The sequence below is a fragment of the Cyclopterus lumpus genome, chromosome 21, assembly GCF_009769545.1.
Source record: "Cyclopterus lumpus isolate fCycLum1 chromosome 21, fCycLum1.pri, whole genome shotgun sequence".
Classification (NCBI taxonomy): domain Eukaryota; kingdom Metazoa; phylum Chordata; class Actinopteri; order Perciformes; family Cyclopteridae; genus Cyclopterus; species Cyclopterus lumpus.
In genome coordinates, this window is record NC_046986.1 from 15,918,753 (window position 1) to 15,942,597 (window position 23,845).

At 42.6% G+C, this 23,845-nt stretch overlaps 1 protein-coding gene across 2 annotated transcripts in view; it reads left to right on the forward strand.

Annotated features, from left to right (window-relative positions):
• The window catches only part of stxbp5l (syntaxin binding protein 5-like), a 107,602-nt gene extending 87,413 nt beyond the window's left edge, over positions 1–20,189 (forward strand). For both annotated transcript variants that reach the window (XM_034561830.1, XM_034561831.1), the window contains 7 exons: positions 9,575–9,742; positions 16,340–16,579; positions 17,834–18,197; positions 18,535–18,700; positions 19,179–19,290; positions 19,477–19,697; positions 20,148–20,189. In XM_034561830.1, the coding sequence (XP_034417721.1) occupies positions 9,575–9,742; positions 16,340–16,579; positions 17,834–18,197; positions 18,535–18,700; positions 19,179–19,290; positions 19,477–19,697; positions 20,148–20,189 (1,313 nt within the window). The remainder of the gene's footprint in view (positions 1–9,574; positions 9,743–16,339; positions 16,580–17,833; positions 18,198–18,534; positions 18,701–19,178; positions 19,291–19,476; positions 19,698–20,147) is intronic.
• Positions 20,190–23,845: the final 3,656 nt, after the last annotated feature.

Here is a 23,845-nt window from a genome sequence, read left to right on the forward strand (position 1 = left end):
CTCCACCAGACCGTCAGTCTGTGGGTGGTACACACTGGTCCGAATAGACTTGATGCCCAGTAACCCGTAAAGTTCTCTCAGTGTTCGTGACATGAACTGGGTGCCCTGGTCAGTCAGAATCTCTTTCGGGATTCGGGATTACCTGAAACAGCACTCTTTGCAGAAATGTTGCGCAACGGCACTGCCTCCGGATATCGCGTTGCGTAATCCACCAGGACTAACACAAAGCGATATCCCCGTGCACGGAACCTCCATTAATGGCCGGGGGATTTACCAATTGACACTCCGGGCAAGACGCACACCAATGGCGCACATCCGCCCGGATGCCCGGCCAATAAAATCGGGTCATTATCCGGTCTAGTGTTTTATCGTATCCCATGTGACCAGCCATCGGGTTATAATGAGCCGCCTGGAAAATCATTTCCCGGCGGCTCTTCGGCACCAGCAACTGGGTGTTTTCCTCTCTTGTCTGAGCGTCACGGCTCACTCTGTACAGTCTGTCCCTCATCAATGAAAAGTGCGGATATGACTGCGCTGCGTCAGGACGCACCAGGTGACCATCAATTCGTATCACTTGGTCAAAGGCTGAGCGTAGAATATCGTCGCGAGACTGCTCGAGTGGAAAATCTTCCATGGAGTGAAACTCGGGAGCCGGTGGAGTCTCCACATCGCATGTCCCTGTCGGCCGTGAACGCACCCCCGCCGCCTGTCCCATTAACTTATTAAACCCCGGCCAATCTGTTCCCAAGATTAGGGGGTACGTAAGGTGGGAGCTAACCGCGACCTTCACATTATGCTTTTTTCCCCCGTGACTAATTTCCGCTGACACTATAGGATACTCGTGAACATCCCCATGCACACACCTTATCTTCACCCACAATGCCTCCATCAATGCCCCAGGCCGAACCAGGCTCTGATGGATCATAGACTGCGTACAGCCGGAATCCATCATCGCCTGATGTGTACCCCCCTGGATTCTTACCGGAACTCGGTACGCCGCTCCTGGGCCTGGGGAGGGTGTTGGAGAGCCGGCACACTTCCATCAGCGGACACTCCCTCCGGACGTGTCCGGGCTGCCTGCACCTCCAACACTCCTGCCCTGCTGTTTGAGGGACCCCCTGTGGGTCGGGAAGGGTGCCGGCATTTGCTTGGGTCAGAGGATTGGGGAACCGAGGGAGGGGTTCTGAACGTGGGGCCGGTCTGGGCCGTGTCAGGAACTGCGTCGGTCGGGCACCGCCACTGTCCCCCTGACCGCCGGGATGAACCGCCAGGTGATCCTCCGCCAGCGTGATGGTGGCCTCCAGCGACGCGGGGCCGTGACAGCGGACCCACTCTGATGTTCTGGCTGGCAGCCCCTCCATGAACTGCTCCAAAACAACCTTCTCCACCGTCGCCTGCGCCCCCCCTGTGCTCCCAGGCTGTAGCCATCGGGTGGCGGCGTCCTTCAGCTGGTACGCGTAGGTAAAGGGCCGGTCCTCGGGCCGCAGCGTTGCCTCGCGGAACCTCCTCCGGTGGTCCTGTGGGGTCAGTCTCAGCCGATCCATGACGGCTTTACGCACATCGGCGTAATTATGTCGAGCTGTCGGAGGCAGCCCCAGGGCCGCTGTCTGCGCCTCCCCGGTGAGAAGAGGCAGGAGACGGACCACCCACTCCGCCGCTGGCCAGCCGCACGCCTCCACTGTCACCTCAAACGTCTCCAGAAAAGATTGCCCGTCGTCGGCTGGCGTCATTTTGTGCAAAGTTACCTCTGCACAGGGGGAGGGGTTCTGCGTCGACGGCGCTGCAGATGTCCGGGCGGCGAGCTGCTCGAGGGCGTAGGTCTGCCTCTCCGTCTGGACCTTGAGCGCCCCCAGAAGCTGGCGGTTTGCCTCCGCCTGGTCGCTGCAATCACGCACAGCATTTGCCCCAACGCGATCATCGGCTGGTCCGGCAGATTCGGGTGCTGTCCATCTCCTTCCATTTCCTTTACTTGAGGGGGCCCCACATTTGGCTCCACTGTAACACGTCCTGTCACAACCCCCTGGTTTCCACCCCCCAGCAGCAAGGAATGAGTACACGTTGTGTGACATTTGGCAATGTTCTTTATTTTGATCCTGCTCTGCCGGTCCCATGCTTCCTCTACAACACACCTGATATAGGGGCAAGACACATTACCCCTGATCCAAAGCAGCTGAGGCTAATTAAGCCTCTTCCCGGCACCTGTTCCCTGAGCCACTCCCCCGCTCCCCCCCTGCAGGTGAGCCTAACCACGCCCCATGCCACCACACATACTAAATTTGAAAATCAACCGCTACATTTGTAGCGCCACCGCCCAATCCATGGGCTTCTTTAGCATTGACACACAGTGACTGCGTTTTTTCAATAAGACGAGGAAGAGAGGTTTGGATGGGAACAGGGGGGTTGTCCCCGAGAAACTACATGAACTGTGTGACGACATCACTTTGAGGATGTCACCATCACCAGCACTCTTGATGATTATTATTGTGTGAACTTAAAACGTGAGGAATACAGTCACAACTAACCAGTTTGTTTTGCACAGTAATGAGTATGGAAAAAGGAGCGCCCAGTGGCTCACTAGTTAGAGTAAAGGCTCGATCCTTTCCTTGGCTGCGTGTACAGGTACAGGAAAAATGAAAGACAATTGACTCTGCTGTTCGGTTTGCCAAAGGTAGCGCTCTTATTCGAGTTTCTGTTTTGATCATGACTGATGACCTTGCAACCAACAATTGTCACACAGGTATTTGACAGTAACTGTAAAATGATGGGGTTTAGTGATGTGTTTTCTGTTTGAAAAGGTTTAAGAGCCTTGTTGCGACGTCAAAGAAGAGGTAGTGTATGTTTGAAAGTAAAAAGAAATGCCTTGAGGCACCAGAAGACACTTCTGGTCACAGTGACGTGTTATAAAGCTGTAGGACTGACTGCCTGTAGCTGGTTTAAACTCACTGAAATACTTGACTAGTAATTGTGGTGTTAGTAGTGTGTATTCGTAGTAGTATTAGTAGTACTGTGGTTGTTTGTGATTATCATAGCTGTTCTTGGTCAAAGTTTTGCCGGGAGAATATTGTGGTCCTTAACCTTTTTACTAACCCTTTTATTTTCATAATCTCTCAACTGTTTTCCTTCCTGTTACCTGCAAGTCTCTCTTTTCCCCAGTTAGCCCGTTGTGTTTGTCTCTCCCCTGTTGTCCTGAAAAGTCTATGTCTGTTCTGTTGGATCTCCTATTCCAGTTCATTACCCAACCTCCCTTCACAATGACCCACGCATCCTGCCAGAGCCTGTGGCCAGTCTGAGAGCCAGCCACTGCAGTCCAGTCTTTTACTTGCTGGACAATGGTAAGAGGAGGGATGTCTCATAGATGTCAGCCTCTTCATGGACATCTGCTTGTGTGTTTTATTGTATGGCAATAATGCAACGAGGGAGGAGGGGGTGGGGTTATTGGGTTGTTTTTGAACAGGTGGGTCGTTTGATGTTGCACCTTGCATGCTAGCTCTGCTTCCACACTGTGAGCAACACAATTAGAGGAACATTAAAACCATACACAGCTCCAATAAAGTATTACAGTCAGTGGATGTCAAAAGTAAAGCAGATTGTTTTGTAGCGTTACTGTTTCTGCGTGTGTCCTTAAGAAATGATCTCCATGGCCGGTGTAAAATGCCATTCAAAGCTTCCCTGTTTGAACACAACTTTAATTTGAAAGACTTAATGTCAGTGGGGTGCGCAGCTGGGAAAAGGGCTCTCGTCCTTGTAGGCGACTCCTACGGGTTGGTTAGCAGTGCGCTGTAGTGAAAATGGGCTTTGGCCATCCAAATTGGGAAAAAGCAAGGAATATATGTATCACAAAATAACTGAATATTTCAACATACAATGAAACATATCTAATGTTTCATGATCAAAATGTTTTAGCTGCAGTTCACTACACAAATGCATTCAAACAGTCTCGCGCAATGATCGGTCACAGGTCACAGCAGAGTGACCCATCAACCAAGTTGCTTGCAGTGTACACAAGCTGACAGGAAGTGTGTTTCTAGGAGTAGACTGTCTGTCTCTGTCAATGTGATCCATGCCTTTGTGCGACTGCTGGTGTTGCATTAGATCTCTGCCCCAGCTGCTGGGGGGTAGATATCGTGGTGTTTGTTTTATGTGCCGGATCCTGGCTTTGAACTTGGATCGTCATTCGCAACACTGCAGGTGGGCTTGGGAAAAGGAAGGGGTTCCTGTCCAGCCGGGTGCTTCTCCTCACTCGTCATTGCCTCTAGTGTTTCATCCTCTGTGCGGTCACTACATTGTGCCTCCACTGGAATCGCACATCTTTGTCACTAAAAGGCTACGCACTACTACTACTACCACTACTGCAGCGCTCTGAATCTCTCTCGTTGTCTTTCTGACTCATGTCATCTCGACTAACATTCATTACTGTCTCCTCTCTAACTAACTGCATGGTGCCCACTGTGTGGCCAGCTGATGTGCTAATACATATGACCTCAGCTTGCTTTGTACATTTATTAGTGTTGTGGCCTGATGAAGTCCAAAATTAGCCCAATTTGTGACCTCAGCATTCTGAACATTACTATTATTTGATCACATGAAGTTCCATACACACCTCAGGGGAAAAATCTAAACATTAGTTTTAGCCATGTTAGCTGCGTGTTTGTCAGTGGGCCCGGTGTGTTAACCACCGGGCCCACTATATTGGCTGGATAGCGCAGACATTCATGTTCGCTGTAGGATTTAGCTACTGACTTTGGTTGATTCCCTGACTTTTCTTGGAAAATGTTAACATGCTAACAAGTTAGTTCATGAAACATTATATCTGATAGTCCTGCATGGCCAGACCTATCTCTGCAGCGCCGTGTTAGCACAAAAGATAGATGTGGTTTCACACGTTGCCATTCGGTAATATATTGGGTGGCGCGCGGCACAGGATGCAGCAACCGTGCCTGACAAAATAAATAGCACAGATAGCTGAAGGGGAGAACAATGGCTGACTTATACTCACAGTCTACACCCGTTGAGTCAGACTATATAGCTGCTAATCAGCAGCTTGTCAGTATTGGCACTATGATGAGTACTTGGTATGCTAAAGTTGAAATTTTGCTCAAAGCATTGCCCACAGAGCTGCGTCTTTTACCTCTTAATCTAACAGTGGGTTTCATCTCCAAAGGCAGGGATCTGTTGTCTTCCAGAAATAGTACAGTTGTTGCCCATGAAGAAACATTTAAATCCAATATATCTTGGTCTTGTGCAGCGGTGAAGAAGAGCAAAGTAGCGCAGTCTGTGGAAATATTGGATTTAAACGTTTCACCGCGGGCAAACATTTTATCATTTCAGATTTCACCTTAGACTTCTGTGGGATCACAAACACACTTTTCAAGGTGCAACACAATGCTGAATACATGGCTGAAAATAAAAAGCCCCAAGGTTTGTATAAAGAATTCTATGTGACCAAATCAGTAACTAACAGACTGCTGAGGTCACAAATGGGGCTAGTCATGTTGTCAAATAAAGATAAGGACAAGAAACCAGCTTCTAGTAAAATGTTCTTCAGCTATGAAAAGAAAGCACATAGATGATAGAACATAATAATATTATTAATCTACATAGACTTAATGAAGTTAAGTTGCTCAACATACCAAAGTTAGCAGGTGGATTCAGTGAGCGTGTAGCAAAAAGCTGCAAAAACCAACGGTAATTAATGTTTGGTTAGTTGTTGTTCACATTCACAATAAACAACCCCTCGGCTCCTCAGATAAATCCCACACATTAATTTTGATTAAATTACATTTTATGAAGCGTTAATGCAGCCACTGGGCTATTAAACAGAGGAGCATCTGTGTGTAACAGGTTTATTATGAGATCATTTTCTCTGTCATTGTATCCCCAACACTGCACATTTTATATAGTTGCAGCAGCATCTGGTCACTGTAGTTTATTGTGAAAACACACACACACACACACACACACACAGCTAATCTATTATCTAATTTGCAACACTAATCAGAAAGGCTCTATTTGTTCCAGGAAAAATGGAAACAGAAATGTATTGATTGAAAAATTCAATTAGCGCACCGTAAACCTCCAATTTTCCCTGCTATAAAGGAATATATTGTCCCTCAAAATGATACTGAGCAGCCTACATGGCCCTTTACAGCAAATAAACGGTATAAATTGAATAAATTGCATTACATTACAGTAGATTAAAAATAAAAAGTCTCCCATTTCCTCCAGTGCTGTACTTCCTCTGCTGTACTTATTTTATTCTGACGCTCTATGGCAGAGGCAACATTATTTTTCAAAGCAATACTCTTTGATTTTACAATTCTAAAGTAAGTGGTCAGAACTCTAAATATAGTAAATTCATGATAATGCTGTTTTCCTCGTGGTCATGAAATGTATACATTTTCATGTAATCACCACCTGTGTCTTCCACACTGTACACAAAGAAACAATGAATTATTGCCTTCGTTTTGATGGGAAAACTGACTCATAATATCTCAAGTTTGACCTTTGCAGTTCTCTGCAAAATGCTTGCAAAATGTTGTTTTAAAGAAGTTTTATTTTATTGCCCTCAGTGTCTGACTGTGCTTTTTGTATTGACACCCTGTGGTGTCACCCTGTTTATTTGTGCTTCCATGTCAGACATCCCAGGCCTTAGAAAATCCAATTTTATAGGGGCATTTAAGCAGAACAAATATGTTGGGCTAAAGTGACATATTTAATCTCAATTGCCAGGGTTAATCAGATTTGAGATATGTGCAGAGAGTGGGACTCACGTTTGACATCCAGACTAAATTAAATAAGTTATTTTTGCCTTTTTGGCAACCCAACAAGACAATAGCCATTAGGTGTAAAATACCTTACTCAGAATGTGAATAACGTGGAAATTGGCCCAATAAAGGTACATTGATCTTGTAGAGATAGCTGGGAACTCTGGCCTGGGAGCATGTATTTTTAAATATGCCTGCCGTGTGCAACTGCACAATTTTGCATGTTCTGGTTCTTTGTTCATTTGAGTGATTTCCATTATTTGGTTTGGTTTGGTTTGAGTATTTTTTTAATTCATTTTTTTGCACTTTTGTTTGTCATCGTTTAACTTACTACTACCATATCTTTTTATTATTTATTTCATATTTTTATTTGAAGGCATTAACTGGTGCTTTGTTTCCTATTCTTTTGTTTCAGTAAAGGGACCCGGCAGAAAGTTAAGTCTGCCAACAGATCTTAAGACTGATCTTGGTACGGTAGGCGAAAGCCAGCAGTTTTCACTTGATTTCCTTTAAGCCATTTAGTTTTTGCTTTTATCATGTTTTCTCGGCTTTTATGTTGCTTAAGTAGTTTTTATTCTCACTCAAACTTTCTTATGTCAGTTTCCTGGTCACTCTCTCCGTCTGTTCAACCAGCCCACGAGGCTGTCGAGCATAAGTGTTTGTCCATTTTTTCCCTCAATGTATTTTTATTTGATTTAACTCTTCTGTATATGTTCCTTCTACATTTTGCAAGTGTTTATAAAGGTGATTTGTAACTCATGCCCATATTTAAATTTGAGGTTTTCTATCGCTTTCTGATTTTACACAACCTTTCCTCCATTGACAGCCTTGCTCTACAGTGATTGGATCACTCGCTACCTCTCTCATTGTAACTGGATCATTTCTCTCTTAAACAGTCTTTTCTCCATTTTGACTGGATCATCTGCATTATAGATACTGAGTGTCTCCCCTCCCATACATATCTACTACTGTACATACACATCACAATCTCAGGTTTCCCTTTCTCTTCACACATGCTGTCCCCTTTAAAGCTGCTTCTTTAACACAAAATGTGCCGCCGCCTACGTCCTGTGACTTGCCTCATTTAATGACCTTTCTTTATCTGAAAGGTATTTTTATTTTTTTTAAAGGTTTTATTTGGTATTCTATTTAGTGACAGTGAGAACATTAACAAAAAGATCAACCTTAAACGTGGTTGCCTCGTCACACATTTAGTTTAGGTTCAAACATGCCCCTGAAGTGTCAATAGGATGCGTGTTGTCAATAAACGTGAGGGAATACATAATTCATCTTTTGCCTTTTCAAAAGCTACAAAATGATAAGCTGTGGGTTATAACAACAACATATTACCACATATAACAGTCTGTTACAGAAAGTATTACTCTTTGTGTGTGCTTGGAGGGATATGTGTGTAAATGTGTGTGTGTGGTGGTGTGGACAAGTGCAGTAATCCATGCTCTGGGCGAGTGTGTGTGCGTGTGTGTGTACTTTGCCATTTTCACAGTTACAAAACATTTAGACAAATACACAGCGGTGTCGTCATATGGCTTTGGCATTGGTGGGTCCAAAACCTGTAGTTTTCAATCCCTCGGTCCGTCCTGCTGTGAAACTAGACGATTGTTGCACGTGGACTGCGTGGCACCCCAGAGTTTTTCATCTTCACTTTGAAATTGAATCATTTGTGCATCCACTGAATAGGAGACTTGGATTTGATATGACAAACATATATATGATCAGTGCAAAAATACTGAGCAGACAGTGACTAGAGAACGCTGTCTTGTGTGTTTACTAATTAGCACAATACTAATTATCCTCATGCTTCATGAGTCTCGAAGAGAAAACCAGAACAGAAAGGTTTGATCACACCCTCTTCATTTTAACTTTGGTTTTACTGCCACGGGGATGTCATTAAAGAGAAGGGTACTGTTTTATTACTCGTCTCTCAAGACAAATGAGAAGGAGAGTACACAGGCGAAGGTATCATGAAGCTGTTAATTAAGGCTTTCTTGGCAGAATTTTTGTCTTGCCTACTAAACATCGGGCAACAAAGAAGTGCATCCAATCCACCCAATTCTGTTTTTCTTTGTCTCATTAATATGCTATGGCTGTGAACAAAGTATTTTGCCCACACTCACAAGCACGGTACATTGAGTAACTATGAAGCTTCCAACAAACTCAGTCCTTGAGGGGAGCCCATGTAAGGCAACAATTACCGAATGTAAGAAGTGTTTCCTCTCACCACCATCTGTAGCCAATTGTGTGGCCAAACCAAAGTATGAATTTGCGCTAGAATTTAAAAAACAGATATACAGTGGAGATCAATTAAGCCTGTTTTTCTTTTGACTTTCATACCTCTTTCTTGGCACAGATGAAACTGCACTCACAATTTGCATTTTGCTCTCCTTTCTGTTGCCTCAGTCTCTCTTTCTCTTACCTGCTCATCCACTCTCCAGTCTTTTGTCACTCACTCTCTTTCCCTTTCTCCCTCACCACCAGTAACTCTCCTTGACAATCCGATTTTTTAACATTGGCTTGCTCCTCTTACGCTGCAAAAATAGCCATCTTCATAGGTCATGTTGTATAATACTGAGTTAAAAAGTAAGGCTTTTTTTTTTTATAGCAAAATATCCATAACGGTTGAAAAAAATGAAGCTATATCCTTAAAAAATGCATTATGAATACGTAAAATGATCTTACCTTATTTGAAGATTTCTAAATGACATGAAGATGGATATTGCGGTAGTGGATTAGAATATGAACGTTTTGTTTCCCTCCTTGTGTTGTTTGCTAATGCTTTGCCGTTGTTACAGATCATGTCAATGGACATTGCACTAGCCCCACCTCCCAGCCCAAGCCTCGCGTCCCGATGGGTCCCGAGGGGCCACGGCTTACTCGCAGAGGCCCTGGCCGACCGCCCTTCCGCAAGGCCCAGTCCGCTGCTTGCATGGAGATCTCTTTGCCTGTGTCCCATACTGAAGGTGTGTGCTTGTCTTCCCGACTCCCATCCCTAAGCCTCTATAACATTCCCTCCCTCCCAACAAGTGCATGCCATCCTCCCACCCTGGGGTAAGTGGATTAAATCCTGATGCATAGTAAACACAAGACAAGCGTATGCTAATGCAAGTTAGCAGCATAAAAACAACCTACCTTTGCAGATACGCTAGCTAGCTAGCGACAGCTGATCAAACCTGCCAGTGACTGTATTTATAGCCAGAGGCCTTGTTTCTGAAATCACTAAGTAGGCCACCATAATTATTGTAAACTGCATCTAAGCCATGCAATTACAGGAAGCTTAACAGGTTATGGGGTGCGAGGGGTTACTGAATGGCCATTTTTGTTGCTTTCTTTTCAAACATAGTCACTGCACATTGGCTGTATATGAACTTCATTTTTTGAAAATATGATTGCACAGCAGGTGCTGACGACTAGTTACCAGATGAACATGATGCCTATTACTGCTATGTTTGCTTTCATCTTATTTTAAACTTATAACTCTGCAGCTTGCATTAGCATCACCTTACAACATCTAGACTACAGGTTCTGCTTCTCTTGAATGCAAACAATGGCCATTGCATTGTTTCCCTTAACATTATTGCTTGTGTCGAAGCCTGAAGGTTGGTGCAATATGATGTCTTTCAACTAAATTAATTTTATACTTCTCCAGTGTTTGTTTTTTTCTTCTCCTCCAATTTAATTTTAAAAGCAGAACTGATGTGTTTGCAATGGATCTCACAGTGAACCTTCCTCAACCAAATGAAGTTGTCTTCAGTTATGTTTTTATACCGTCTCATGAATAGATTCTGGATGTTTTCCTTTATTTTTGATTTTTTTTGATTAGGAAACAAAGCACACACTATTTCTGAAGTGTGGCCACACCTCCTGACTTTCTCAAAATCCTCAAACTTTGAGCCGAGGGAAGCATGTCTTTATATAGTTTGTTAGCGAGTGTACGGTATACAGTTTTTCTCTAAAATTGACATCACCAAAACATTCACTTTTTTGTTTGTTTTATTGTTGTTTTACTATAATTGCCAATTTCAGTATACACACAGATGAAAGAGGTGATTAAGTTCTACAAGACAACCGCTCAGGCATGATCTGCACATTGGCATTTTGAAATTCTCAATGACATATCTGACATTTATTTTCTTTTATTTGAACTCCATTAATTCACACTCCGACATTGATCTGTACCATCTAAAAATGATTGACCCAGCTGGCTGTGTGTGTGTGTGTGTGTGTGTGTGTGTGTGTGTGTGTGTATGTATGTGTGTGTACATATGCCTTTGTGTAAGGAAGGTGTGCTTTTGTGGGTGTGTAAATATATGTCTGTCTCTACCTAACAGGTGTCTCAGTGTTTTTATAGCTACTGTATGTCTATAGTATCACCTTTTAATTAACTTGAATTAAGCTAAACACACTCTGAAGGCCTTTATCTTCCTCATTTTCAACATTTAATGTATTGTAATCTTCCTTGAAGATTTGATTACTATCTAAAGGAAACGTGGATTATATGTTAGGCTTGTTGTTGGGTATATTATTGTATATGCCAAAGCAAAAACAAAGAAGCATATACATGTCAAGTGGAGACCTAAAATGACACTCCCACCAGGATGCCACTGCTGAGGCATCAAACACGTAATAAACGTGTGTCTCTGAGGAGAAAACACTTCTGGAAAGCTCTGGCTGTGCAGGTCATTGTGTTCACTTTTAGCCGGGGCTCGGTCAGACTAACAGACAGTCGGGTCAGGTCACGCCAGGCTAATCTCACCGTAGGAAACTCAATACTGACAGTTCCCAAAATGTCAGTTACTAACAACACCTTGCACACACACTAGGCACAAAGTAACACACAAGGGTTGCAAATAGGAGCATTTTCCTTCACATCTGTGCTGTGCTTTAAAGATATATTTTTGGGTCAACACCCACATGTTATTGTTGTGCAGACTTTAAAGGGTTTAACAAACATGCTGATGCAAAGTATTTATTCTAAATAATAAACAGGATTGGTGCGGTGCTGTTTTCACAGTTAACCCTTTAACACCAATTCTGCAATTGTATTCACGCTGCCATCTTCATCGACCTCATTATACAACAGTGACCTGGAGATGAGAGGGAAGACGTTTTCATTAGCATAAGCTGAATGTTTTATTGAAGCCACTGCCGGGACTACAGCGGCATCATCAATGCAGACGAAGGTCACTTTTTTCCACAGTTGATTTAATGCATCCATAACCTCTGAAAACATCCATATGAAACTGAATGCTTAAGTGATTGAACATGAAACTTTGAATTAGGATTTAGAGAGATAGCAGCTTAATATTTAAGATAACCAAAAGAGAGAATCTCTCACACAGGTAGACGGAGATGGATGCACCTGTTACAGGCCACCAAACGTACCTACGGTTTGAGTGACAGTGTGCTAATCATAGGCTGTGTCAGCATGTCATTGTAATCTCTCAACATGAATGACAAATCAGTAGTTTGGGTTTTGGCTCCATTAGTATGGCCATGCGTGTTAGATATACCAGGTCATGACAACCTAGAGTTTATTTTTTCACAATCTCTGTGTGAGAGAGAGCCCCACGGCTCCTGTCTGACACTAAAGAAGCATATAATCGTCTGTCTGAGGGATAACCACCTTGCCTTTGTGCGCTTCAGCGGTCAACAGTGCTTGTGTAGTGCTGAAATAACTTGGCGACTGTGACTCTGGCTTAAATCAAATTGACAACGGTCCTCAGTGTCCAGAATTTGACATAACACGATGACTGGGCCTCTTGTCTTTTGCGCAAAGTGCATTTGTGTCCTGAAAAAACGTGTGTTCAACAGGCACTCTGGGGTAGTGTAAATGCCGATACTCTATTCTGCATTTTAGGCTATATCTGAGCCTTTTCTGATACAGGTATCAGTGTTGGAACAACTCTATTCATGGGACTGTGTTTGAAGAAACATCTGTTGAAACTGTTGCAGTGAATTCTGATACAGTAGAATATATTCTGTTGCGTTTTCACTTAAATCCCCTCCAGCTTTTTAATCTCTTGTTAGACGTTTTCTTTAGTTGAACGTGTTTGCATTGCATCGCCCCTTTCTCTTGTGGGATCCATTGAATCCATCCCTTTAGAAGGTCTGCTGTAGTGTAGTGTAGTGTCATTTTTAAACCATGAATCAGATGCCATAAGATATGCATGTGAAAATAAACTTGAAAAACTGAGAACATCCCTGGTCTGTAGCATTACATTAAATGTCATTTAGCTGACGCTTTTATCCAAAGCGACTTACAATCATTTTTACATTCATACACCGTAGACACAGCTACAGGGAACAATTCAGGGTTAAGTGTCTTGCTCAAGGACACATCAACTAGGGCGGGGATTGAACCGCCAACCCCCTGATTGACGGACCTGCTAACCACTGACCCACAGTCGCCCTGTAGCGACTTAATTGTGCGTTTATTATGTGTGAACAGTCGCTTTTCTCAGCAGACCGTTGTGTTTTCTCTATCTGCTGCCTACCCTTGGCACAGTTGTTTATCAGTTACACTGGGTTACCACGGTGAAAAGCCAGCAGGTTCACTGGAATAATTAAAGGTCAGCGAGCGGTGCGAGAGACGAGGCCAATGGTAATGAGACCTGCATGCCAGGCGAGGAGACAGAGGAGGGAAATGGCATGGGAAGTCAGACTCAATGTACAGTCAACATTTCCATGCCTCCCATCTTGGTTCGGCAGCACACCTATTAAATATTGAAGACACAATTGTGTAATACTGTGAGTTTTTCCTGTAGATGTGGTCATACAATTGGCAGTGGATGTTTAAGAATTGGAAAATAGATGTGTTGTTGTCAGTTGATCTGTTTATCAGCATATAGAGAGGAGTTGTTGTTTCCTCACAGTGTAACCCTGAGATTAAGTATAACCCACATGTTACAGGATCACATAATATCACAAAGCAACAGTGATATTTGACTGCACCTTCGCACAGAGCTGAGCTGACTCAGTCTCAGTGACTACCTAGCCAGATGCTGAAAAAGCTCCACACCCACATACGCCTCCATCAATGTTTCACCACAAAGATAAAAACCAAGTGCTGAAGAAGTGGACCTGCTATTTCATAGCTGTGATAAAAGATGTCCCTGGATCTCTGCAATAAATAAATAAGTCATCTTAATTGTTAAAATGTTCCCAATTATGCTCACAATTAAATCCTGGCAAATGTATCTGATACAGTACATCATCTTTATATACTGTATGTTAATTGGATTAAAGCACAGCTTGGCACACAGCTTTCATTGGTGGTAAATAGAAATAAAAAAAAGTATTTTTTGGCGTAATCTTCAGGTGTCTGTCCTTGTCTCTCTACACTGTGTGGGTGTCTGTGCATGTACCACTGTATAAATATAGCACTTTGTCTGTCTCACTGCTTCATATTGTCTACCTTCCCTTATCACCTCCCTGACACCGCCTCGAGTTCCCTGTCGGGGTCCCCAGGGGTCCCTGTGTCCTGTCAGAGCACCACTGTGCCTGACTTTCATTAGCCAGCACCCCACAGGCTCTGTCACACAGCGTAAACACACCCCGGCGACACGCGGCAAAACTGAGCCGCTGCTACCCAGACTCACAGCAAAAGGCTATTTTGCCATTGTGGCTGCCAGCGGCATCGTACAGCATTGTTGTCACAATACCAGAACGTTTTCCTAAAAATACCTAACTATAGTAATACTGCAACGATACTGTTGCAAACGAGACAAAAACGACATCAACCAGAAATTTCATTCTTGACGTCCACGGCTTTGTGGTCACCTTTTGTGGAGGAGTTTTCATATTTTTTTCGTGTTGAATTGGTTCTATATTTGACTCCTTGTCACCAGTTTGTAAACTGGGATCCACTTTTTACAGCAGTATCAAAGAAAGCCGTATAAAAATGCGGTCGTCGTGCAACAGTGCTGCACAGCAGCTCTTCGCTGACCACACCGGATCACTGCGTAGGGATGCTGTATCAGAGCTTTCACAACACTCGTGCCCACAATGTTTAGTTATCTTGTTAATTGAGCAGATGGTGCGGAAAAGGGGGTTTAAAGAGAAGATTTAAAGAGAAGATCGATGCGCGGGTAGAGGTTGTGTGGCCACCAGAAACATAAACAAGTGGCCTCTTTTTCAGGCGCCCTTATTTCTCTGTATGTAGTCTCTGTATATATTTGAAGCATTCACTCCACACTCAGTTGGATCTTTCTCTCTTTTTCTTTCTCTCATCCTCCGGTACTGCTGTTCATTTGTCCGTCTTGTCTGGTCTTTGGCTGGGCGGCTGTGCTTGTGTGTGTGGGTGTGTGTGTGCGTTTCTTTGGGGCATGGCGGGGTTTGTTATATGGGGTTCATGTTGTGGGGGACGAGTAGGTTATGCATCCAGGAGGGCAATGCTTCAGCAGTTTCACGGAGTCACTATGTACTCCCACGATGAGCACCACACCACCGCCCCCTTCTGCTGGAGTGAGAGAGGTAAGGGGGCTTCGGCCACAAACCCATCAACTGCTGTCCTGCTGATTATTACACGTCCGTCAAGTCAGTATGTCAGTCCGTCCTGTGGCCCTGTTTCGTCTAAAACGTGCCTAGAAGTGCTTGCTCGTGTCCGAGGTCTGGGGAGATGCCATCTCTAACGCAGTGCATAGCGTATATGTGGATGACCATTTAAACCTGTACGGATTGTGGTTCTCGCAGTGCCCAAAATTGCACACATTGAACATCTGTCAAACATTTCTTTTCTTTTTTTAGCCTGATGTGTACGCCAGGCTTTGCACCCATCTGTACTTGTTACATAAAGTCGGCACTCTGCAACATTAGGATGGGAATGCAGTACTGCACATTGCCTGGCTCTAAATAATTCAGAAATAAATGCAGCAATACAGAAATACTTTTTATGATGGAGACTTTAAGCACACAATGGAGGACACGAATGGGTAGCACTCTATTAAAGGAATTTTTGAATTTGGTGCAACAGCCAGTGTGTGTGTGTTTGCATTCTAGTGTGTGTCTGTCTGTGTGTGTATGTGTGTATCTGTCTGTCTGTCTGTAAATATGTGTGGGTTTGAAAAAGCTTGTAGTGTATCTGAATGTGTTACCAGGCCGCTGAATAGAATCTCTTTAATACCTGTACACTTTCAATGAGAAGTGTGTGTGTGTGTGCACGCAGGGTCTGTGTAAAAAGACGTGTTTGTCATGTTGTCTATTTATAATGAAAATATCAACTTGCTTCTCAATGAATCACATCTTTTACTGTGTTCCAGTGTTTTACGTGAAATAAAATCTGGGGACACGTGACCTTTAGAATATGTGTCTTCCGTGCTCCTTATCACTCTCCTTCTCCTTTTTTTTTTTTAACGGCTTGTCTTGTCATACCACCATTATTTCTTATTATTTCTTCTTTTCCCACCACATTGCTGTTCCCTTTCACAACTCCTGCAACTCTTCTTTCTGTTTCCTGTTTTTCTCTCACTCCATCTCTCTTATCGTCACTTGATGCCCCCCCACCCCTTGCATTGTGTCCACCTTTGCTGTGCTTCTGTGTTTGCCGGCTGCCGCTACAGAGAGCCGTGAAAACTCCTTCAGCCGCTCACGCAGTTCCAGTGTTTCCAGCATCGACCGGGAAACCAAAGAGGCCATCACCACACTGCAGTTTGGAGAGTCCTTCGGGCGCAAGAGTGACGCCCTGCCCACCCCATGTCTATGGGTGGGCACCAGCTTAGGCATGGTCCTTCTCATTCCAATGTCCATTCCCACTGTCCACGAGGAGAGGATGGAGGAACCGGTGACGATTGGCCCCAGTGGTGAGTTCCAGTGAGACAGGGTTTCACCGTAACCATGGATGTGCTCACTTTTGGTTTTATTGTACAATCGAATATAGTGTATTAAATAATCTAGCCAAACCTTTGGCTTGTTACTTAGTTTGCAAAGTTCCCACATCTCAGCAATATTTTGGTGAGTACAATGTCATCACAACAGATAGAAATAGAAAAATCCATGATACACCCTAAATACCATTAATTAAGCCATTGAAGGACTTGTGAGCAGCAAAATCAAGACAAAGACATAATTAATCAAAAGATGAAAAGAGACGACACAAAATAAATTGGCAATTGAAGCTATTCACTCACCACTACAATGAAGCCATGAATCTGTTCAATGGAAGTGTTTTTTCAATTCAGAGACCATCTTTTGTATTGAAATGTAACTTCTCTCCTCTGTGGGTTTGAAGCTGTGATGATATGTTTTGTGCTCCACATGACAGACAAACAATGTGGATTTTCAATGTTTGCCTGTACCTGATGAAAACAGTTAAATGTTGTTTCACCATTTGTCGTGAATCTTGCACAGTGGGATTTGGATAACAATGGAGAGAGTTTCTAAACTGCTGCACAAAATGTCCAGTCTACATTTATTTGACTCATATTGAAGTATTTTGCATAAAACTTTTGCCTGCATTTGATAAAACGGTTCAACCAAAGACGCAATATTGACACAATATCATCTTCTGAAGTTAATGACTGGTTAGTAAACAGTTATTAATAAAGATAAATTTGTCATGGAGAGCCCGGATGGGCATTTGTAATGCATGATTTTGCTTTGACTTCCTTCTATACTCGAGGACAAGGATAGATTTTGCAGCCCCTCTGGGTTTGTACTCAATATTATACTAAACACAACTGAGCCTTTCAAAAATGTATTACCTGTCCAGAAACCTTAATGTGTGAGGACAGGGTCTCTTACTCAGATGAAATATTAGTATACCCATAATTCCAGTTCCTTTGAAGTACTAGTTGTCCTCTTGAGACAAAGCTTATTACTATAGAAAGTCACAATTTCAGTTTCAATGAAAAAGTTATGAAGAGAAAGGCAGGTATTGTTGAATTCTCCTTGTGTATTTTTATAGTGCATCTATGGATTGTGGATTGTTTCTCCTGCAGTAAATGTTGTATTTTACCTTTTTTTAGGATCCTCTTGGATCATGGTGATGTGGTGTAGCTTTGGACATTGTAGTTTTAGACTTCATGCCTTCCCTCTATTGACCCAAACACTCCCAGGCACGGTCCTGATGCTGAAGGGCTCGGTGTTGCGCGTCAGCTTCTTGGACTGTATGGGAGCGCTCATTCAGAGCCCCCATGAGGTTTGGCGGGACCCCAACGCCCCCGAGGACCCTGACCGAGTGCGGCGACGCAAGCTGATCAACTTTTCGCCATCATCCTCCCAAGACAACTGCGGAGAGGGACATCTGGCTGTGGTGTGCTCCGAGAGGCAGGCCAAAGTAGTCTTGATGCCCTCACAGTCTTGCCTCTTTGTCCACAACATCACCGAGTCGTCCTTTGTGCTGCAAGCCGACGTGGTGTCTGTGAGCAACAGTGTGTGCCTGGCCTGCTTCTGTGCTAACGGACACGTTATGACACTCAGGTATTACCTCAAGTACTCATCTACTTACCTGAAACTTATCCATTTACCGGAAATTACCATGATATACTGTATTCTTAATCGTGATGTATTGTTTCTGCTGCTAAACTGTCTCAGACAAGGGCTACACAATTAATCATTAAATAATTGAGGTTACAGTTAAGGAATAACTCCTTTCTGCTTGGTTTGATGTTATTTGATGTTACCTTTATTCTATGTTACTGATATCGCTACTTTTTTGTTGCCAAAGTTGCGCTTTGATTTGTGGTGTGGTTGACTGCTAATTTTTCAGGTGTTCTGGTGTTATGTGCAGTTTTTATATTTTATTTTATTCCCACAGTTTGCCCAGTCTGAGACCGCTGATGGATGTCAATTACCTGCCTCTGACAGACATGCGCATCGCAAGAACCTTTTGCTTCACCAACGGGGGTCAGGCACTATATCTCAGCTCCCCAACAGAGATCCAGAGAATTACATACAGCCAGGAGATGTGTGACAACCTGCAGGTATCAATCTATCTATCTATCTTCTATGTTTGCAATTGCTGGCGTGCACATTACTGTAAGACCATTCTAATTTGCTTTGACATTTTCATCCTCCTCACATTTTTGGATCTGAGTTCAGAAGAATATTGGTTCAGTTAATAAGCAGGTGCCATTATTCCCACCCTTGGTGAAGCAGAGCTGACAGAGGCCATTAAAGTAAAATGTCACACCTGTCATGTGTGGTTTGAACGCAACTGGGTGGATCTAGTTTTACTGTGTGTGCGCGCGTACGTACCTACTTTAAGAGCCATTACTGCACATGCACAGATGATAACAGTCGGTGGAGCGTGTAACATGATGCTGCCATAGTGCCACCTGCTGTACACCAACTGGAGTTACTCAAATTATGGTCACGGAGGTAACTTCAGAACTGGGAATAATTGTTTTAAACATTTATTAATTGTTAAAAAGTTATTTTCTCCATTTTCCTCAATTTCAGGAGATGCTGGGGGAGCTGTTTACACCAATAGAAACACCGGAAGCCCAGAACAGAGGCTTCCTAAAGGGCTTCTTTGGAGGAAATTCTCATAACTTCGACAGAGAGGAGCTCTGTGCGTTTTTCTATGTTCTCTCTTTTTCTCACTATGAAGGGTTTTATTCTGAGGTGGACTAATTACTGAAGTAAATCAATATCTAGAAGGAACTGAGTAGCAAAGGGCTAAAAACCCATCATGACCATAATAGTGACCCAGGCTATGCCTGCCTTCATTTTCCTTTCCACCTGATGTTGTTGACAGTCGGTGAGGCAGCAGCTGGGAAGGGTTCTCGGAGTCTAGCCCAGCACATCCCTGGGCAGGCGGGGATGGAGGGCATGAAGGTGGCAGCTAGTGGAGTCGTGGGTGACCTGGCACGGGCTCGCATTGCTCTGGATGAGAGAGGCCAAAGGCTTGGGGAGTTGGAGGATCGAACCGCACTCATGATGACCGGTGCAGAAACCTTCTCCAAACACGCTCACGAGGTAAAATAAAGACCATTAAGAATTCATGAACCTTATAGAATGTTACACACAACCAAATTTATGACAAAACTATATAAAACCTATTGGAAATTGATTTCTTTACAAATGAAGTGAAATCTAATTAAGGTCAAGATATGGTGAATTGAAACAGAAAACAATAACCTTATGGTTGCATCAGATGACCCTTCACAAAGTCCTGCCCTTTGTAGTTCTAACATCTGTCGGAGCTGACTGATGCTACACTATGATTGGCTGGTCTGCGTTTTGGGCCGGGCTTTGGCGAAGAGTGATGTCATATTTAGAATGCTAAATGGCAATACACATTTAAATGCTACATACAACAGCTTCAATGCAAACCTTTAAAAAATGTGGTGTTATTCCAAAGGAAATGGAGCACTGAAGACTTGTTGTTCCTCACCATCAACTGCATGTGACTTTTTCTTTCTACAGCTGATGCTAAAGTGCAAGGACAAGAAGTGGTACCAGTTCTAATTGCAAACAGGGCTGAGGCTGCCCTTGGACTGCCGGGAGCTTTTTGCCGGAACAGGGACTTTCACTCCATAAATGAGAGCAATTAAAAGAGAGACTCAGGAGTGACTTTGTCTTTACGGCTTCTGGACAAGCTCCGGTGCTGTCGCGTTGTGGAAGGAAGGGGACAAGTTAGTTCCTTGTAGACATGAATGGATGAGGACAGAAAGAGAAAGGCACATTGTTGCATTTGAAGGGCTGAAGATGGAACTGTGTGTGTGTGTGTGTGTGGGGGGGGGGGGGGGGGGGGGGAGGGTGTGTGTGTGTGTGTGTGTGTGTGTGTGTTTTCTGGACCTCACTGTGTAGATACTCAAAAGTTAAGAAACCAACAAGAAATGCATGAAACAAAAATGGATGACTATTACAAATATCCAACTGCCATATTAAAAAGCAGCATGCTACTCTAACAGAAGATACACAAATACAAAGTTGTATTTAATGATGTAAGCCAACAACAGAAACTATAAAAAAACGTTATATTTTTTGAAATATTGACAACAAAATCTATATATAAAAAGGGAACTGTATGCCTGCATCGCTATTAAGCCAAACACTAGTATTCCTTTCCCTTTTTTAATTTTTAATTTTTTGTTCATTTGAATTGTTTTCTTAGTTACAGCAAAGGTCACAATATAGATGCACATAGTTAGCTTTCTCTTCACACACTTAGAATAATGCTGACACTTGGTTCTTACCAATTACTCTGGGCTGCACAGTGCAAACACAAGACAGTAGTATATAAACTTACCTCTGCACAATCTAATCACACTAATTCCACTCTCCGGCTGCTGCTGCTTGCAAAAGCATTATGTGATGAGGAATGTCTCACTTCCCAACTACAGTTGTATGAAAACGGAGAACAGATTGGAGGGAGACATGTTGAAAGGCTGGTAGAGTTTAAAGCGTATTCTAGACACAGTGTGTTTATAGCTATAGTATGAACCTATCTACTATTCACGTGCCATAAAAAAACAGATGAGTGAATCCACTCACTATAAACTAACTAACAAAGAGCTAATATGTGGTAGTCATCATATGTTTGATCAGAACAGATGAGACACAGTACTTGGAGTTGGCTAGAGGGCATTTATCAAAGTCAGATAAGTCTGTTTTCTTTTTGAAAAAAAGAAATATGGTGGGTGTTTTTATTACATTTTTTGGGGGGTGTTGCTGGTTCACCATTTCAGTCATTAGCTGCCTTTGTTAGACGTATGAGTTTAGAGAGCCATAAAGTGTGTGTGTGTGTCAGAGAGAGAGCAAGAGACAAAGAGGGCCACAAGTGTTAAGCAAACTCAACTCTTTCTGAATGACACCCTCCCGTTTCTCTCCACCTCAGTCTTTTAAAAGTTGTGGTTTACGCGTTTTCAGGGTTAAACTTGAGCTGTCCTCTTTTCGTGATCACAAACAATGATTTCAATGATTGTCAATGTCTTTGTGACGGGAGTACGAAGAGGAGTTGGAGTCACAACCACTTAATCGCTACTTACGTGTGAATCGATCATCAGTAAACGGTTCAGGAGATGTAACAGTGTTTCTTTCAGTGATGTTCAGATGTGAGTCAGTAGAAGAAACTATGTACGTGTGTAAAACATTTGCAACAATTTCAACTCAAGGCAAATGTGTTAATTTTTGTTCAATATTGTTCTTGATGACTATGATATCCTCTTGTCGCAGTCCTATATTTGATGGTGATGGCCTCTCAACTGAAGGCTATTGTATGTTTAAAAACAACAAATGTTTCACGATACATGGTTGTATATCATATTGTGATTGTGTTGTACATGTCAATGGGTAGCCACAGACAGGCAAACAACATTAACTGAGCAGGATATTTCATACTTGTGTATTTGTTTGTATTTTGAATCGATCTGAAAAACCAAACAGGATTATTGATATCCATATCTGACACATACGGCCTTTATGCACACAAGCATTAAGGTGATGCGCCTTGATCAAGTTGACATCACTCCCACATAAAATATGCACAGCGACACCGACGCTCAAAACCTGAAAAATAACACAAGTGAATCTATCTGCATTGCTAGTCATTTCTCCCTGCTGCCTGTCAGGCGGCCGAGGTATTCCTTAGGCTCGGTCTTCAAACCCATTAGTTTTCACCCAACCAAAGTCACCTGAAATCCTAAAGCAGTGCCACACAGATTTCCGTATTCCACATGATTTGATTCAATGAGGTGTCTTAAACATGTACAAAAAAATGTCTCTACTATCTCTGTACCGTCAATGAGATTTGTGTTCAGTGCAGTTCTTTCAATGGCAGAGAAAACGCATTAAAAAGAAGAAAAAAACTAAACTAAAAGAAAAGAAAAAATTTAAAAAATCTGACTTCTACTGACAGGGTGTTTTGTTAGTATGTTTTTGGTTTGTATGTTTTGGGTTTTTATATTAACTGTACAGCTCAATCTTGGCAGAAAGGTGAAAGAAAACAACAAAAAAGTACAAAAGATAAAGACATTCTTGGGATATTTTCTCTGTATATGTTGTACCTGTTACTGCTGGTACTGTATCTGGTATTCTGGCTACGTCTAAATCACTGGACTTCTGTAGTTCTTCACACTGTAGTATCCTGAAAAGGCATTTCTCTGGTTTTCTCAATGATGGCAGCGAAGTTTGTCTTATTTAAATGGATTCTACCACTTTTTGTTCTTATTGATATTATACTAGTCTAATAGAAATGACCTGACAAAAAAGAACTGAAAATATGTTGATGCAAAAGCAAACTGAAATAAACATTGATTGATGTACACAGTTGAGAGCTCTCTTTGTTTGCAATCAGTTGCTGTTGTCTTGCTTGTATGAAGCGTAAGGAGGTGTTTCCTGCTGATTTAGAGGATCGTCTGGGTCTCTCCATATCAGGGATTCTCAGCTAGACTGGGTGCCCAGACAGGAAGTGAAGCTTCCTCACATCAAGCAGGGTTTTAATATTATTTCAATACATCTTAAATTGTACCCTATAAATGTTACTTACCTGCTTCATCACTCTTAAAAGCATATACGGATAAAAATGCATTTCTCACAAATGGTATTGCCGTGATAAATAAATAATTTCCCTGCATTCCTTATATCCTATCACTGCTTAAAATCTCTTAAAAAATATTTTGCATCCACCAGTTTGTAATTTTGGCCTGAGACATTTTTATACAGTTTGAATCCATTAAGGTCAATTCTTCCACTCCAACTCTTGGCACGCATGGGGTGGAACTGTAACTAATTTACTCAAGTACCGTACTTCAGTACAAATGTGTGGTATATTACTAATTATTATATGTAATTCCACTTTATTCTTCTACTCCACTAGAATTCAGTAAATTTTGTACCTTTTACTAGCAAATTGTTATTATTTTTATCATTATATCCGTCATTATAATAACATTATACAACAGTATGTAAAACAATTAAAATCAGATCCATCTGGACCAACCACAATGGTAAATACTGCTAAAACAAGTGCATCAGCAATAAAATAAATAAATAATATAAGACATAATATGACAGCTATGGAAGGGTCCGTTTTTCTACATTGAGCACTAGAAGATGTGACATAGTATGTAATAGTATGATATAAATACACTACTTAAGAACAATGTGAGTGGAGAAGTTCT